Genomic DNA, 19475 nt, shown 5'->3' with positions numbered 1-19475 from the left:
AGAAGACAAACATTTGTTCTGTAATTAAGAGATAATATGGAGTTTAGGGAAGTCAAATGACTTGCTAATGTCACCTGGACTAATAAGTATAGGCTCAATTTTGGAAATAAATAAGTGTTGATATTCTAAGAATTTGTACTTAAGATAACTGCTGAGATTTTATTGCTGTCATTAAAATAAGAAGTCCCTTTATAATGTAGATGACCAACTATATTACATATGAAGAGCAAAACATTAATTTTTAAAACATCTTTTCTTAATATCCTGCCACTCATTCTTTCAGCAAACATCCTTGAATTCCCACTATGTTGGACCAAGTACCCTACTAAAAATTGGTCATAAATCAGAGTCATTATACCCATTATAATCTAATCCAAGTGAATGATACTCATCAACATTTTTCTCATTTTGCTGAGTTCTCAGTTCAGTATAGTAGTTAATACAGTAAAATCTTATTTTAAAAGTTAATGTCTTGGGCAATGGGGAGCAGCTGCTTAGTGTTTTACTTTGATACCAAGGAAATGTTTTGGAAGTGGATACAGGTGATCGTGAATCACGTTATTATGAATGCACTAAATGTCATGCAATTGAACACTCTGGACATATTTATTTGGCACCTTTCCTAGTGTTTTTTTTTCTTTTTAATCTTTTAATAGGATTCTGGAGATATTTCTTTTAGGTCTTGAACATTTCTTAAGCTTATTCCTCATTTTTCTTGATGTTATAGGTGTGATGATTTCTATAATTATTTATTGCTACTACCTTAGAGCTACTCAGTTTCACTGCTCGGTTTATATCCAATCACTTTTTAAACCTCTCTGTTTGATGATAGTAGCAGTGGAGCCTTTTAAACTTTTCTAGGTAAATGTTTAAAAATCTTAAAGCTTAAAATACAGTTTTTAATGTACTTTCCTAGTGATACAATGTTTTAAATGGACCCTAATATTAAATATTAAACCACTTTCGTGTTCCTGGGCCAAAACCTACTAAATTTCCATTAATTCTTATAATCTTTTATTAAATTATATTTACCAATAATCTATTGAGAATTTTACATTCATTTTCATACAGTTTATTGCTATATTCTCTTACTAGAGTGTTATACTAACTTAATAAATCACTTAAATTTCCATTACTTTCTACTCTGGAAGGAAAAGCAGGTGTTATTTCATTTTTGAAATAAGAAATACCTTCCTTTCAAGGAGGAAATAATACCCCACTCTAAAACAGTCTGACTTAAAGCCTCATTTGAGGATAATTTTTATTTTGATCTGCTTTGTAAGGGTTATAGACAAAATCTCCTTTTCCTTTATTCTCCAGTCAGATTTACTCATAAAGATGCCAGCTTGCGTAAGATGTTTTGTTTACCAGCAGTGCGTTCTATTTTAATATTAATAACATCCTTGTATATATAATCCCTTCCACATTTATTCCCTTTTTTATATCAAATTGTGTTTCTTGGGGTTTCCATTTTGTTCATTAATGTTTGCAATTTTTAAATTTTCTTTTTGCTTATTTTTCCTCTCAATGTATAAATGTTTAGATGACGGTAAGGGTCAGAGAGGGAGAAATGAAGGTGACGGGCATGGCAAAAGGTGAACCAATTTGCTGAGCAGATTCAGGGATTACAGGGGACTGATGAGCACTAATGCTGAGCTTCCTGTTTGGGTGACTAGGAGGTAGAGTGGCTCTTGGAGGGGGAGATATTAGGTTGGGTGTATCACAGCAGAATTTGACAGAACTGGAGACTGGAGGCTGCCCCTTGCCCACAGGTCACCTGGCCTCAGGTTGAGACTGGGTGGCCTAGGATGAAGTTTCACATAGTATTATAGTGACTCCTGAATGTGAACTTACATTCTCACCCACAGCTTCCCACAGCTTCAGAGGCATGAATGGCACACCGAATTTCTTTGTATCTGGATTTTTCTGTGATTCAAGACAAGTGTGATTTAATTAAAAATACTCTGTAGAAGTATTTAAAGCTGTGTATGTGATAAACTACCTCTAAATGCTGGAGGGCATTTTTTCCAGCTTACAGACTAAAGGTATTGTGGCTTTAAAGTAGCATCATCTCAGAAACTGAGTTCCACCTTAAATGTGTCTGATGAAGAGTTAACCAATTTTGAAAATAGAACTTGTGCTGCTTCATTTCCTCTGCAGTGAAATGCCATTTCCCCCTGATTTGATCAGGCCTCTTCTCCTTAAGCTTGCTTCTTCCAATGCTCTGTGCTCGGCATGGTAATTAGGAACTTCTGCTGTCAGCAATAGGATCTCCTGGCTATTTCTTGAGCTGTACTTACCACAACTTTGTTCCTTAACATTTCCCTGGCAGAGTGTGGTGTATTTTTAAGTGGTAGGATTTGGGGAAAGCAATTCTGTTCGACAGGAGCGGGAGAGACAAGGGAGTAGAGAAGGCGAATCAGCTGGGGTTGCTAGCTTTAATTGAAGTTTAGTTGGAGGTTCAATGAGGTGAGACTGTTATGACAGATTTCAAAATGTAATGGTAGGAAAACGGGGTGGTTCATCAAAGTCAGAGTAAATACAGAGCAACGGCTTAACAACTCAGCATGAAACAACAGCTACAAACTCTCAAAAAATACAGAGTAATTAAAACTTGCATTGTGCAGTCCTCCATCTCAGTGGGTACCTTTCCAAGGGAAGCAGTAACTTTATGGTGAGAAATATAAACACAAATTTGGAGATGCAAATTACATGCATGTTTTAATCTGGATCATAAACATTGAAAGTTTGAAAGCTATAAATATAATCAAAGTATCAAACTACATCTCTGTAGCTGACACCCAACTTGGGAACAACCTCAAGGTGAAAAGTCCTCCAGTTCCCTCCCTTCCCCTATGCCCTGTTATGTTTGCTTTTTTAAAAAATTTACTTATTTATGCATTCAGAACTGGGGTGCAGGATAGAAGTGGAGGAGCAGTGAGAGACAGAGTAGGGAGCAGAACAGACCAACTGATGAAGTACACTGCTGAAGGGAGCAGCGGGCGGGTCAGGAGAGGTCTGCCATGCCATGTGGGCCACCTCCAGAGCTGAGGATTGAACTTGTACTGAAGCAGCTATGGTGAGCTTGCAGTGCTGTGCTTTAACCCAGAATGCCACCAGGGAGGGCCCTGCTATGAGGGTGGCGCCATGTTATGTATTTTAAAAAGGAAGAGGAAATAAGCTATTATTTTAAAAAAAAAAAATCTTTGCTAAAATAAAAAAAAAAAAAAAGGAAGAGGTGGCATTCTATCCTCTGACTTCTTAGGATGTGAATCCTTATCTTTTACTTGTTAATGCACAGAAAGGATGGTCATTTTAACCTTTCTCTTCAAGTTGTCTATCACCTCTTCTCCAAGGGAAACTTTATGGTGAGAAATATAAACACAATTTGTACATGTGAAGTTGGAGATAAGCAAGTGAGAACCAGAATGATTTAGTGTTAGATAATTTGCATCCTGGAAGGAAGGAGAAATTTCATTCAAATATAGCTCAATTATTTTATTTCTGTACTTCAAGCCTTTCTAGTGTCTTTGACTTGAACCCATTTTAAGGGTTGAGCTTTGAGAAATGGTATAAGATAGTAGAAAATTCACTGAGCTGGTGTAAGGAAACGGCACTTGGGTTATAGACCTTGATTGCCCCTTGCTGCCACATGAAATTAAACAAAGTCCTTTGCTTTTCAGGGCCATAGTGTTTCCATCTGTCAGTCATTGAGTTAACATAAAATGGGCTGCAAGGTTCCTTCCAATTCAAATTGTCTGCAGTATAGTGCCCCATGGATCTACTCCAATCCAATCCAGTCAGGATCCTGAAAATTCTAACCAACATGTTACAATTCTTCTTAGGTTCCCACGTATCCCAGGAGTTATGTGTTCTAGAGGAGACCCAATATTTTCCTCTGCCAGACTATCATTTTAACTAATTTAAGGTGAAGATGCACTGAGATTGTTTTAGAAGCCCTTGTCCAGGCCTTACTTCTGCTCCATCTTCAACTTTACCAGGGCCATCCCATTAGGATGACCTGGGGTCTGTGTACAGTATTACAGCTCATGGTTGGAGTCGCCATCAAGATTAGCCAATGTAATAATCCCAATTCTCCATCTGTAGAGTGCTGAGGGAGTATTTAACAGTACACCAGTCTTGCATTTCTCTCATACCCCATCCCCATTTCATGCTCCAGGGTAGTAAAATGTACAGGATTAGAAAGAGAGAGAATCATAACAGCAACATACATTTATAGAAATCACTTCAAATGAAATTAAAATGTTATATTCAGAGAAAAACTTAACTTGATGAAATCTAAGTTTAACAGTCTTATTATTATGTTGTGTAGCTAAGTGATTGCACCAAGAGAATGTAAGGTCAAGTTACCTTTGATGAATTGTTTTCAGATAGAAAATAGGAAATACTTTGAGAATTGAATATTTAAATAGAAAGCACACTGAGAAAATGCAAAGCGCACTGAGAATTTAGCAAGCAAGCCAGTACAGTACATGATAGGAAAGATTGGCATTGAAAGTCAAGTAAGAGAAATAGTTGTGGTCTTAATATGGTTTCCAGTTGAGCCCACTCATGTTTGGGACAATTTCATGCCTCACATACCTTCATTTACCTTGGCTCCTTACCCAATTGAAAGGCTGTTTCAAACAGAATGTTCTACCACCAGAAGGGGTGAGTAGCATACACAGGGGCTTGGGGTGCATTCTTTGGGGTCATCTGTAATGTTAAAAGCCACTGGAGTTGCTGATGATAGGCCTCACATTCTTTAGAACTGTAGGAAAGAGATTCATTTTTTTCCTACACTGTCCACTAGCAAATATTACTGTGCACACTCAGGCTTGTGTAGAGCACTGTGGTGAGAGACACTGAACTCCTGGATTCAAGGAGTATATGTTCTAGAGGGAGTAGATACTACTGAAGAATCAGTTATTGACTAACAACTGTGAGGAGGGGTATGAAAAAGCCTTTCAGGTTTAACCTCCTTCAGGGTTAGAGATTACCGTTCTAGAGAATTTATAGTTCACCTGTCGTTTGGAAGGTTGACTCGGAACTGGGAAAACTGGGAAGATGCAGCTAACATTCTTAATGGAAAGAAAGCTATGAAGAGGAAGCAGGGTGGGCTTGCAGAAGAGACTGAAGAAAGTTTCATTCTAGGATGTCATGCTGCATTGTGACCAATACCCTTCAGTTAAAAGGTCAAGAGAAGTTCTCCCTGAGGCCACAATAGACACTTCTACCAGCAAATGCTGCTTTCATATCCCCACAAATCACCTTCTGTGTTGTAGGCTGTGAAACTTACAGTAACCACAGAGCATCTCTGGAACTCACAGTGCTCCCCACAGTCCGCTGGGACCTAAGAAATACAGAAATGGGATTCTTCAGATCCCTTCACCTCTCCACTGCCTTACAGAACAAGAGGCTCTGGAGTATGACTCCTAGTACACTCTGCCAACACTGAGTGAAGGTTTCTCCTTTTGGTTTGGGACCCATCAAAACAGTAGATCTAGGCTTTGAGCCTTGTGGAGCTGTCAGACTTTACAGAAGCTGGAGCATTAGCCTTGGCAGTAACATTGCACATATTTAGGGGATGAACTCATTGCTCTTCAAATGCTATGCATATGGCTGGAGGACCCAGGGCTGAAACTCCTGGGTGCACGTGAAGCTGCTAGCTGACCTGTCTACACTGCATCGGTGGGGAAGGAGGGTGCAGTTGTAGCCACAGTAGGAGCCATCTGTTAAGGAAAGAGGCTTATCAGTAACTCCCAACTAGGGCATTCCTTCAATCCAGTGTTATTTGGGAGTGTATGGGTCATCTTTTGTTTGGAACCATAAATCTATTCCATCAAGCTTAATTTCCCTATTCTTTGTTTTCAGGAGAGTAGATCTGCAGAAACCAACAGCTGTGTGGAAGAAATAATTCGGGTAAGGATATTCTTTTACAAATCTTCTTATAGAAGATTTGTAGACATAGATCCTCTTCTCATAAAGAAAGGAAACACGAGACTACATTATCAAAGGAGGCTCCACATTGGTTGGTTGGTTGGTTGACATTTTTTTTTTAACCTGATGGAAATCACCTAAGTTGTCTAAGTGATATGAGTTTCTTTGAGACATCCTCGAGCTGCACCTCAGTCTGGTGCTTTTGCATTAAAGTTATCATTTGGAGGACAGAAGCACAGAGCTGGGATGAAAAACACAGTGGTGCACACATTTGGATGCCCCCATTTATCACCCTGCTACTTAAACACATTCTTTAATTGTCTGTACTTTCGAGGCAGGCAGGGGTTGCCTTGTTATTTTTCTTCTAAACTTAATTAAAATCAGAAGCACTCTGACAAGGAGGTAATGCTCAGCATCTGAAATTTATTTCTATATTGTTTTGCATGTTATTATTTTGCCTGTTGTTCTCTGGAAGCCTATGCTTTTCATCAACATCATTTCTAGTGGATTCCTGCCGTGAGCCTGTTTCACACCCAGATTCACTTAGCTTGGGAGGTTCTGCCATATTTGTATTTCCTGGTTATTCAAACTTACAGTCAGGGTGACATCTTCAACCCATCCTTTCACTCGTGTTTTCTCAGGGAAGTAATCTGGTAATTTACAGTTCTCAGAAACTGATGTTACACTGGGCAAAACACCAGATGATTTAGACCAGAAGGTATGACAATAAAGAAAAAAAGAAACTTTATTTTAATATATATTTCACTTTTGGAGAACCTATGTGCCTTTTCTTGAATTGCTAGTGAAGTATAGTAATGTAATTATTTGGTTTAAAATCTATATTAGTCATCAAATTGTTTTCGAAAGCAGGACTTTTTCATCTTTCTGAAAAGTATTATTTCATTAATATATCATGTTACCCTCAAGTTGGCCAAAATAATTAATTAAGTTTGATTGGTTGAATTCATAATGATTTTTCTTTTCTGGCAGAGATTTATATAGAAAACATTTGTCAAAATGTGGGACTTCATTTCTGCATTTCATTATATTTAAAAACTACATATTGTGTTTTATATTTACATTATCACTATCCTGGAACTTTGTTTGAAATTTAACAACAGATAGTGTAAGGTGTTGATGTACTTTTCTGAAGTTTTTCTTTCATGTTTGGGATCTAGATAGCAGTATTCAAGCCATCTCCCTTTGATTGGTTTAGGTATTTCTGCATTATTTTCATGTTCTTTAGAGAGCAGAGAAGAGCCTTATAAACCCCTGGCCCCTCTCCTATCTCTAACCCTACTGACCCTTAAAACAACACGCTAGAAGTGTTGGCTACTATCAAAGCCTCCTTGAATAGGGCTTGGAAATAAATGGAAATAAATGGAAACCCTGCATCCATCAGATCACTGATATATATGCAGATACAAGGTTAAGAGTAGTAGAGTTGATCACTAGGAGATAGCTGGGCTCTCCCATGAGTATACAGGATGTGAAGTGGTGTAGATTTGGGAGAAACAGAGGTGATCTTAGTGCTGGTAATGTCCAGGTGAACCTTCTCCTCTCCCCCCACCTGTCAGGCTAAGGTGTTGTTAGCATAGTTGGTATTTGGGAAGCTCTCAAAGAATGGTTGCATTTTTCAGTTTGGCCTGAAATGTTTTTCTAGCTGCCCTGCCTCACTCATTCTGCATAATGGCCTCCCCTCTTATTCAAAGCATGTCTTCTCCAAACACAAAGCACAAGACTTCTCAGTTATAGCCTGTTTTATTTGTTGCATATCTGTCCCAGGATTCATCCCACACTGTGGACCCAATGTCTGGAATTAGAATTCATGATTTGATTAAGTGAATGAGTGAGTGATTGAGTGAAAAATCCTCTAAAGGAGAATGCTGAGCATCTTTGTGATGGCTCACAGATTCAACTTGTTATGAGTCATGAACATGGCTTTTTAGTGCCCAGGTTCCTAAATAGTCTTTATGGAGCCCAATTTTTTTAGTTGTTTTTCTCCTTGTGATCTTGTCAATAAACCCAATAAAGGTTGCTAGAGGTATTTGTTATTTGCAGCTTTCTTGTTTAAGTGATGACTCTGTTTTGTTGTGGAAGAATACCAAGATCATAAAAAATGCCTTAAAAATAATAGAAAATCACCTAATGGATCGGACAATAAAGGGTCACTGGGGACCTTAATGAGTGATGCTTGTATGGAGTGGGCTCAGAGAAACTGTCTTGTGAGGAGAGGCCATTTTCATCCAGTACCTTTTCATTTGCACTAAGCCCTATATACAATAACAGTTACCAAATGGTGAAGAGCTAACTTTTACGGAATACTTATAATAAATGAGGCACTATTCTACGTTTCTTTCACATGTTATTCCTTCAGGTAAACGTGATTACATTCTTGTTTTACGAAGCAACTGAGATGAGAAGTGAAACCCAGCCAGCTCAAGGTCACACAGCTAGTCAGTGGTAGGACTTGGATGTGAACAAACACCTTCTGGCACCAACACCCTCTCTCTCTCTTAAATACTATGTTGTCTTATTAAATGAAGAAGTCCTCCTGACTCATTAATGAAACCACTCTGGTATTTGTTGTGAATGGAGGATTCCCACTGACACATGTTTATGAGTAGTCAAAGTGCCAGATCATGCCTTGGTGATCTTGAGCTCACAGAGGTTTTATAACCAATGTCATCAACCTCATCTTTCAACATTTTCCCCCTCTCTCCTTTCTTATTTTTGCTGAAGAGACTGTTTTCAAGTCATTTGAATATTATATTGTGTTCTAAAGTGTAATTATTTTTCACTCTCACTCAGAGAATTTTAATCCTGGGACCTGATAAATCTGTGTAATGTTGCAAAATTCACTTAACCAAGGGAAAAATTATAACTGACTTCTATGAAGATGGGCAATAAGAGCTAGAGGCCCTCATGGCTGACATATGTTTATAACAGACAGTTTTCTAAGTTATACTATATTTCATCCTTAAAGACTCAGTGCTGTAATACTTTGGTGCTTTTCATAGCATTACCCATTAACATAGAATGGCATTAACATTTGTTCAGCAAATAAAATCCGTTTACAACTTAATGGAGTTGTGTGGGGCTGGAATCCAGGATGCACACATTTTATGCAAGACAGTTTAGATGACAGTTGTTGAGGGACACCACTGCTAGCATAGTGAGCCCCTGTAGTGAGAGACAGTGTTTGAAATTACAGCATGAACCTAAGGGATGAATTTAGAGACAATGTTAGTGCCACATCAGAGCAGATTTCCTTCTTGACTTTCATCGTTAGGTACTAATTTAATTCCACTTTCCTATGAAATATTCATAGTGAATATTTACATAATGTTGCATTTCTGTTTCTATGAAGGAATAACTGGTACTTATTTAAATTCTGGAGACCCAAACCAGTTTCCTGATTCTCTAGTTGAACACACTTTAAGGAATCCCCCCCCCCCGCCTTCTTGAACAAGATGCCCACTTTGGGCCCTGTAGTATCTTTTGAGTGGGAGTTGATAGTACCATCATGTGAAATTTATATCATATGACACCCTCACATCATCAGATCCTAGATGCTAGGCACAGAGAAACCTTGTGCTTAAATGTCTATGTATTCCTTAACCCAGATAAAACTATATTAGCCTCTCTACCAAAAAAGGAAAGAACTTGTTTTAAGTGACCTGTTTGGGTCATTGCATGTGGGCCTCGGTCAAATCTCCCCTGCTATGGACAAGACAGGCTTTTGCTAGCTCAGACATTGCTTTATAAATAATTCAATGCATTTCTGACAGTTAAGATTTTATTAGTAACAAAATGAAGCCTATAACTGGTACAATCAACCTATAATAACTGTAAAGGATTGTCATTAGTATACCCTTTTTCCTTGTTTTAATAAAATAAAATCAAAGCAAATATAAACTGGAAGTAAGTCTAGAGAGACCCAGAAGTCTTATTCAAGATAAATTGGTTTCACATGATACCATGTTGTTTTGATTTTTCTTTCTACATTTGGCCATCTGAGTAAATAGAGACAGAAATACTACAATTTACATTATATTTCACATCTGTAGATGCATTTCTGATAGATATTATTATATCCTCTGTCTAAAAGCAAAAGCCCTACTTTAATTGCCCCATTTCTGCCTGCCAAGTCGTCCCAATGCCCACACAGGTCCTCACTAGCCTCCCCCTATGTCTTAGTGCCATCGACTTTGCAGTGACTCCAGGGGTGTACAATCACTAGTAGAAGTGAAGCAGAAGATTGTTCTAAGCCCAGAAGCTTTGAGGTGATGGAAAAAGAACCTCAAAGGTCTGGAAGCTTCTACTGGGAATGAATAACTTTGCCTTTCTGTTTACCTGTCTCATTCTGATAGATACCTTTGGAAATCACAAAGGCGTTTACAGAACCTTGGGAGTAGAGACCGAGGGAATGTAAGTGGCCCAAGTAACTGAGGTCTATGGGTATATGCTACCTGCCCTAACAGTAAAGGATGAGTTCCTATCCCTCCGTGGATATCTTTCCATGGTGTTTGCCAATATTTTAACATGAAGGAGCTGACTCGGAGAAAGGGAGCGATATACAGAATGTTAACAAAGCTAGATGCCACTAGAGACCACAGAAGGCTCTGCCTGCCTCCTGCTGCCCCCAGACTGATAAAAAATTAGAGGGGCAAGGAAAGTATGTCTGTATTTAGATGGCAGCATGTGCTAGGTTTCTGGCGATGTATAGGATACAGCTTCAGTTTCTCATGAAGATACTTGGAAAACTTCAGTATTGCACTCAAGGGCCAAGACATTAAACATAACTTGATTTTTTAAGTTTTCTATTGTTCCAGCCTTATAAGTTACATCAGCAGAAAAATAGGATTCAGTGCAACTCAAAAATGAAGTAAATTTACTTAGAGCCTTAGGACACCAGCCAGACACGCAAGAGGGATGTAGAAAATGAGTCCCCATGAGATGAGTTATTGAAAAAATAAATCAGAGGAGAAAACAGATAGATATGTGCTTCTTTCAGTGCCAGTACTTCATTAAAAGGTCACTGCACAGCTCAGCCGTAGCTACACAGGAATAGAGAAGGTGGGACGGGAGCAGAAAGACAGTGGCCTTCCTGGCACTGAGCATTTGTGGTCCAGTGGGCTACCCAGTGCCATCTGTATATTCACTGAGTTTTCACATCATCTCCACCATGTTTTCCTTCCATGTATTCAACAAGCCTTAATTTTCAGACAAATAAACACTTACATTTGGATCACGTAAGACAAAAAGTGAAACTTCATGTCTTTATCCACAGGGAGGGTTACCAGTGCAGTGCTGTTTTATTTTACTATGTAGAGTTGGGAAATACATAGTGATACAAGTAAAATTGTAATATCTGATAATAATTTCCAATATATAAATTCCCAAAGGACATACTGATTTTTAATCTGGGTTTCCCTTAAGTGCCATTCTCCAACAGTGAAATACTAATGTTTAGTACCAGCCAACTAACTTGCTTTATGTCCTATTAAATTTATTTAATAGAACCAGTGGAATTTTGTTTTTTCTTTCTTGTTTCTTGTTTTGATGCTTAAGTATAATATAAGCATATGGGCTTATCAAACTTTGACAAATTTACTAAAGATCAAAATTGAAAATTATTTATGGAATGATTATTATTATGGTTTTTTAAAAAAGACTTATTTTATTAATTTACACATACAAGAACTTGGGTCTAGTTTTGAGGTGCAGGGCATGAGATAATTCACCAGAGATAGAGTGAGGAGCAAAACAGGCAGATCTACTGACATACACTGCTGAGGCAAACAGTGGGTGAGACAGGAGAGATCTGCTGTACCATGTAGGTCATCTCCCTGGCCAAGGATCAAATTCATGCCACAGTGGCTGATGATACCTAAATAGTGCTGAGACTTTTACCCCTATGCCACCAGGGATGTCTTATATAATTATGTTTTTGTAAGTTACTTAGCTTAGTTATCAATTATTTAGTAAAATATTATAGGGTGCTGTTTAGCATAAAAATGATAAAATATTTAAAAAATAATGTATAATATGAAGGCAAATAAGAGTATGTGTTTGCAAAAGTATTTCTAGAATGTGTGTATAATATTTGAGTAAGAAATTTCCAATGTCAAGTTCCCTGTGATCTTATTTACCTCAATCCTGGATGTTTTGGTCCTTTCTCAAGCTAGAAATGTTAGGCAAACATTCCCTCAGATGCAAATCACCAGAGACCTCTCATTACCATTACTGCCCCCATCAAATTCCCTACAGGCACTGCCATCTTTCTCCCAGAAAACTTGCCACCCCCAGCCTGTGGCTGGCACAGCCACACAAGACATTGCCCTCTTCTCAGGCAGCCACTCTGTTGGTGGTTCACTGCCACCCCTCATCCTCTCAGCAGGACTCCATTATGCCTCATTCCTTGTCCACTCTCAGAGTCCACATCAACTGAGTCCGTTCCTGCAGGTCTTCCTGGGTGGAGAGGTGACACGCCCTTCTAGCATCCAGCCTTGGAGCTGGACCATGGACCCCTGCAGGTGGAAACCAGATAGGACCTTTTATATTATGCTGAATCCCACTTCCTGGGGAAGAGACTTCGTGGCTGGACTGTGCACCCCTCCTTAAAGAGCGCCATATTCCTGCTCTTGACGAGTGTGTGGGCACTCGGCAATGTTGGCCGTAGCTGCCTGCCATCTTTTAACCTATTTCTAGTCATTGTTTCTCAACCTTTTGTCATTATCAACCCCCTCAAGAACCACCTTTTCAGACACTCTTTTCCTCATTTCTCCCCCGTGCAATTCTAATTCCACAGATATAGTAAATATCTACCTATAGGATCTATGGATATCTGTATTTATACAGAGAGTATGATTTTTTCATCCCCAAGCATCAGTTTTATGTGACACCTGTCAGGAATGCTGGCTTAGTCGCACCTCTGACACCAGCACATCCTTCCTGCCCTCAGCAGAGCTTCCCCATTGCTGTCAACAGTAGGTGCTGTCAGAGACTCCCTGTTCTGCTTGTCTTACTCAGTCAATGTATGAGGGTCTGTTCTAGGCCCTGCAGGGACATCAGTCTTAAACAAATAGACATAGACTCTGCCTTCTTAGAGTTCCTGAGTTTCATCTGTTGACAAAAGTGAAAACTTAACCTGAATCTCAACCACCCCTCCTTCCCTTTTTTCATAAAATTAAAGAAATATCCCTTGATTCTGTTTTCCTATTATAATTCTCTCTATGCTAGGCGATAAAGGTTTTTCTTATCCCCCTCTAGGAAATTACCACTTGTCACCAGGAAATAACAAATGACTGGCATGTATGGATACTTAATCAATACTGAATAAGTGAATAAAGAGCAGTGAATGAACAGCACTGACAGGAAGTTGTCCTTCCAGTCCTGAAACAACAAAAACAAAGGTTGAGGTACTGTCCCCCTAAAATGCCAGTTCTCCAAAGACTGCCAAGATTTTATCGTACCTGAGAGCACTAGAACATTTTTAAAGCTATCACAAATGCAAGAAAAATCCTCCTCTTCTCTCCCAAGGATGGGAATTGGGGATGGGTCCAGCAGCCAGTGCTGGTGGACACACACTCGAGGAAAGCCCAGGTCTTCGCATCTGCCACTCGTATTCTGATTATCCTTCATGAGACTGAGATTTTCATTTTGATACATAATGAGTATAATCTACAAGTTGAAGAAATTGAGATAATAAATTTGCAGGGATAATTTGGTTAATTGCCAAGTTGTTGCTCATAGAATCAAGGGCTAGAAGTCAAAGCAATTTCCACTGTTAATATGCTCTGTGTAGAGCAGTTCTCGGAACAATTAAACCACATCTATTCAAAGTGGTCAACTTAAGGCATACACTTTTAAATTGTATTTATTATCATGAACACCACACACAGTGCTGTTATTCACGTTGAAGGCTATGAAATTACACTGATTTGCTGTAAGTTACTATTGTACACACACAGGGTTGTTTAAAATAATGCCTGAGGTAGAAAAGGATAATTTGAATATTGAAGTAAAAATTAAAATATCTATTTAGATATTAATCATATATTTTAAATAAGTCAAAATTACCAGTAGTTCATAGATCCAAGTTGTTGGATGCAATGACGTGGAAGTAATTTTTTTAAATTTATTTATTTATTCATACAGAACTGGGGTACAGATCAGAGAGATGCGGAGATTTACCAGGGACAGAGTGGGGAGCAGAACAGGCAGATCGACGAAGTACACTGCTGAGGAGAGCAGCGGGCGGGTCAGGAGAGGTCTGCCACACCATGTGAATCTTCTCCGGGGCAGGTGGGGATCGAACTCATGCGGAAGTGGCTTAAGCTTCTTAGTGCAGTGCTTTAACCTGCTGCGCCACCAGAGAGGGCCGGAAGTAATTTTTTTAATTGGGGTTGGAACTCAGATCTTTTGTTAACTTTTGAAACTTGCTCCCATATTTATCTGCATGTTGTTTTATTCTAATTTTGAAAGCTATTCACACAGCTCCTAATTTCAGAATAGGTTACCCAGTATCAGTAGTATTTAGTTTTCAAGATTTACTATTTTTCCACATGAGATGTTTTGCTGCCAGTAATTAGTTCCGTTCCTGGGTCAAGCAATGGGGAAATGCTGTGTTCGATAACACAGCTCAGCACTCCCATTTTCTGGAGACTGTGCCTCTACCAAGTCCTGCCTAAACACCTTTTGTCTCTGAGGAGAATCAGGAAAGGTATACCTCTCCCTGTGTCTCCAGATATTAGGTTTGAAAATAATTGTTGGATGCTAGTGTGGCTGATACATTTTATTATAGCTTCCTTTCTCCTAGAAAGTTGTGTCTATTTATGCAAATAAATCTTTCTTCCCTGAAGTTCTTAGAAAGTTGTAGAAGTTGTACACTATGAACAGATCACTGCTTATTATTGCAGTTCTTTCATTATGTTTTCATGTTGGTGCCATATTTTCTATTGTAATTCCAAATAATTAGAGCCTGTTGGTTCTGTGGAATTAAAAATATTAAAGATTTTACATTCTCCTTTTACAAAAAATATTTTTTGGCCCTCCCGGGTGGCGCAAATGATTAAAGCACAGCACTAAGAAGCTAAAGCCACTTCAGCATGAGTTCGATCCCCAGCCCTGGGAGTGATCCATATGGCGTGGCAGACCTCTCCTGACCCGCCTGCTGCTCCCCTCAGCAGTGTATTTCATCAGTCGGCCTGTTCTGCTCCCCACTCTGTCTCTGGTGAATACTCTCACCTCCCCTGAGCCTTTGTCTGTACCCCAGTTCTGTATGCATAAATAAATAAATCTTAAAAAAAAATTTTTTCCATGAACATTTTTAATTTCTCAAACCTGATTGAGTCTTAAGATCAGCATTCTTATTATTGACTTATGCAGTAATTTAAAACTCAATTCCTCAACTAGTAAATATCTTTTTAATAGCCTCATATATAGATCTATTTCTGTATAAACAGTACATAATTTTTAAAGTAGTCACTCTGAGATTCTTAATTAATTTAACATTACCAAATTACTGTATATGTGTTTTTATTTTATGAATCATTTAGTTTCTTCCTTCTAACAATAACTTGAACTTAATGATATTTTTGATCAGTTTTTAAATATCGTTCTCAATCCTATTTAACAGTTGATATTTGTGATGGGGGGAATAGTTAAGGATAGTCATTTTATAATAGAACATTTGAAATTAGCAAATTTTTTTTTCAGTTTCAAGGAAAAAAAAAATCAGTAACCCCCCAGAATCTATCTAGGCTGCCTCTCTGAAAACCAAATTATAGATTAAGACCCTGTTGAGTTAAAGACTCAGCTTCAAGTATGACAGTCATTTGAAAACTCTTGCAGATAACCAGGAAGAAAGAAGAAAAGGGAAAAAGAAATCTGGCCACAATGCCAAGAGGGTATCATACAGAATAATACGGGACAACAAGTTCCCTCTAGTCAGTGGGACAGAAACCTCTCATCTGGTCTACACAATAAATATTTATCATTCTGACATTTTATACATTCCATTTCCTTGTTTTTCTCTGACGTCATTTAGTAGCCCCCTTTCACTCTAATTGCAGAGACTCTGGCAGAGGAAAGAAATGAACACGGAATTCTTTTGTAGGTTCACTCATTGTCATTACGAGGAGCCCACTGTGCTATAAATAGAGATTTGAGAGCAGATGCCTCACATGTTTAAAACCATATAGATGGTGGAGGAGGAGGGGTCGTGCCTGCTGAAGTCATCTAAGAAGATCAGCAGCAGCCCTTGGATAGTTGAAATGATTAATCACTTCAGCACAAAGGAACACAAAAGGAGATTTGTTAAGAATAAGCAGGGGACAAAGTGCTAGCTCCAGGGTTGACATGCCTGTCTGCTTAATAATGTGTTTTTAAAGTGTGTGCCACATCAAAAGCAAAGCACATGCAAATGGAGGAAAATGCAAAGAAAAGGCAGTGAGCAAAATATTTGGTGAATTACAACATGTTTGAGATATCAGACCAGCATTAATTTTGGCTTCGCTGTTTTAAAAATGCATTCCTTCACCCTATCCTAGCCTCTATCCTGAGCATCTCAGCAGCACTGGGAAAATTCAGTCCCTTCCAGGATGTGTAGTGGACCTTTTATCAATAACAGTGGTAGAGGTGATCAAATGGACACTGCCTGACAGCCTTCCCTTCTTATAGGCTCAGGAATCTGAATACCCTCACTAGGCAAAGAACACCTTCCATAAATTAAAGCCACAACAGCAGTAATGACAGCAGCATTGCTTAACCTGTATTCTCTCTTTTCATATTCATAGCAATCCCGTATGAACTCATCCCCATCTCACAGAGGACGACACTGAGTTGTAGAGAGGGTGACACACAGCAATTAAGAGACATGGCTAGAGAACTCTTTCTCCAGGCCCATACTAACTACAGGAGAATACCTGGGTATTTGCGAACACTGCCTTTCACAGAACTGATGTAAGAGGAAGCTATGTGATTAAAAGCAGGGGTTCTTAATATGAAGTACATGCAATGGCTTTAAGTTGTTTGATACTACCATTAAATTTTGTACAATTTGAAAAAAAAAACAAAAAATAAGAGACATGGCTAGGGTTTCAGCTCAAGTGTCCAAGACTCTAGAGCCAAATTTGTGAACACCATATAGACTGATTATTTTAAAATCTTAATAATTTCAAAATGTGGGCCCTCCCTGGTGGTACAACTGGGTAAAGCACTGAGAAGCTAAAGACACTTCAGCATGAGTTCTATCCCTGGCCCCGGAGGTGATCCACATGGCGCAGCAGACCTCTCCTGACCCACCCACGGCTCCCCTCAGCAGTGTACTTTGTCAATCTGCCTGTTCTGCTCCCCACTCTGTCTCTGGTGAATCCTCTCACTGCCCCTGCACCTCTGGCCTGTACCTCTGTACAGGCTCTGTATGCATAAATAAATCTTTAAAAATTTTTTTTTTCAAAATATAAGACCTTAGCCCTGCTGGTACTAGAAATACCACAGAAACAAACCAAGGAATGTTTGGAGTTAGGCTAATATTTATGCCACCCATCTCAGTCCTTCTCCAAAACCTTCAGCTGAGAAAATTCTTGTGGTGATTCAAGACGTGTAGCATCTCTTTCTCACTTGGTTGCATTTGTTGTTTCACTGGCAGGAAAGTGCAAAGGGTTTACAAGGAGATGTGTTGAGGACTGAGGGTTGGTGTGTGTCATGCGGAACGAAGGGTGCACAGACTTACCTTGAGTGCAGTGTTCACAAGTTACAGTCACTGAGTAATGCACCCTGAATGAAACTCTGCACTCCTTTGCCTCAGGCTGTGTTCTGCTCTGTGTTGTCTCACACTTCCTGGTGGAAGTCTTTTGCACATATTCCCCCTAGGTGGATGACAGCAGTCAGTACTGTCCTCTCCCCCAGGCGAGGGCTGGGTAAAGACAGAGAGTGAAGAGAACCAAGAGCTGTAGGTGGCAGAAGCTCCAGAACCCTGGCCTCAAGGTTGAGTTTCACCAGAACTGAACTTTTCCATCAGATATTCCTTCATTCAGCTCCTAGGTGCTGGTGTAGATCTGAGCTGATGTATTCCAATATAGTGCACCTTTTGCAGAAAAAAAACAGGTATTGTTCCCCTATGATTTGATGTGTTGTAAAGTCTGCTGGATAAATTTGTGAATATGCACATCTTAGTGAGTCAACATGTTTAACAAAAATGTTTTCATTCATCAGATGTGATTCTGGAGGTAAACCAATTTTGTAAATCTGTGATGGAAATAAACATTTTATTTTGGAGCTGATGAATTTTAGCTGCTATTTTTCTTGTTAGGATAATGGAGTATTTTAAAATTTATTAGAGATGAGATTCACTTAAAGAAATCTCAATCTATAAAACCCATTGTGAAATATTTGTGAGATCATCTTTATTGCTAAGTAGCAATTGCTTTCATAAAGGATTCCTGGCTACAGGAGAGGATTAATTAGTCCAACTTAATGCCCTACTTTAAAATGGCAAATTTTTCTAAAGAATCTAGATACCTGTTTGCAAATTTCCTTAAAACTTAGCATTAGTGGAAAAACAAGTGTTGGAAATATATTGCATTTGATGAACAACAGTAAAATATAGAGGCAAAGATTCCCTGAAATAAAAATGAAAGTCAAAGATTTTGTTTGCTTTTTATAACTTCTCAGGTGCAAGCACTAAGCTGCAAAGGGAATAAATAAATGCAGACTACACCCCCTGGTGGAACATTTGTTTGATAGGTGGTTGATAGCTTTTTATCTCTTTAAGAGCAGTTAAAGTGCTTATTTAAATTTCTTTGCCTTCTTAGTTGATTGTAAAACTATGCTTATTTATTTATCAACTTATGCCTTTAAGTTGTTTTTACAAGTGTATAGTTATACTAAGTATGCCTAATTATGAATCAGATTACCCAAGCAAAGTAATTTGTATAATATATGTTCTAGTCTACTCTGTTTCTAAAGATTCCTTTTGAGTGCACACAGAGATTAATAATCATGCCTACCTTCTAGCTCATAGCAGTGTTTTTACATTGGAATAAACATGGTTGCTCTCTTAGAACAGCTGCATTGCTTATTGGAAAATGACATAGAGCCCTCCTACTTCAGTTTGTCTTTCAACCTAGGACTTTTTACATAAAGACTTGTCAAATGGAGGGGAGCAATAAAGACTCAATAATCTACATGGACTTGAAAGGACAATGAAGTAAAATACAGAAGTCTTCAAGGAATAGATTCAGCCAGACCCCAACTCTTATTGAGACTCTTAAAAGAAGATGCAGGAATGGCCCTCCCTGGTGGTACAGCTGTTTAAAGCACAGCACTTAGAAGCTAAAACCACTTCAGCATGAGTTCAATCCCCGCCTGCCCTGGAGGTGATCCACATGGTGTGACAGACCTCTCTCCTTGCCCTCCCACTGCTCCCCTCAATAGTGTACTTTAATAATCTGCCTGTTCTGCTCCCTATTCTGTCTTTGGTGAATCTTCTCACTGCCCCTGCACCTCTGGCCTGTACCCCACTTCTG

The 19475-nt window shown here is 38.8% G+C and overlaps 1 protein-coding gene across 1 annotated transcript in view; it reads left to right on the top strand.

The window, feature by feature from the left end:
- AFF3 (AF4/FMR2 family, member 3) overlaps positions 1 to 19475 on the top strand; it is a 368430-nt gene that overhangs the window by 147516 nt on the left and 201439 nt on the right. The window contains exon 6 of the mRNA XM_012727338.1: positions 5875 to 5922. Coding sequence (XP_012582792.1) covers positions 5875 to 5922 — 48 coding nt within the window. The remainder of the gene's footprint in view (positions 1 to 5874; positions 5923 to 19475) is intronic.

Source organism: Condylura cristata, unplaced genomic scaffold (genome assembly GCF_000260355.1).
Source record: "Condylura cristata isolate star-nosed mole 26May11 unplaced genomic scaffold, ConCri1.0 scaffold00020, whole genome shotgun sequence".
Classification (NCBI taxonomy): domain Eukaryota; kingdom Metazoa; phylum Chordata; class Mammalia; order Eulipotyphla; family Talpidae; genus Condylura; species Condylura cristata.
Note: the sequence above shows the minus strand (reverse complement) of the source record. Positions and strands in the feature narration are given on the sequence as shown.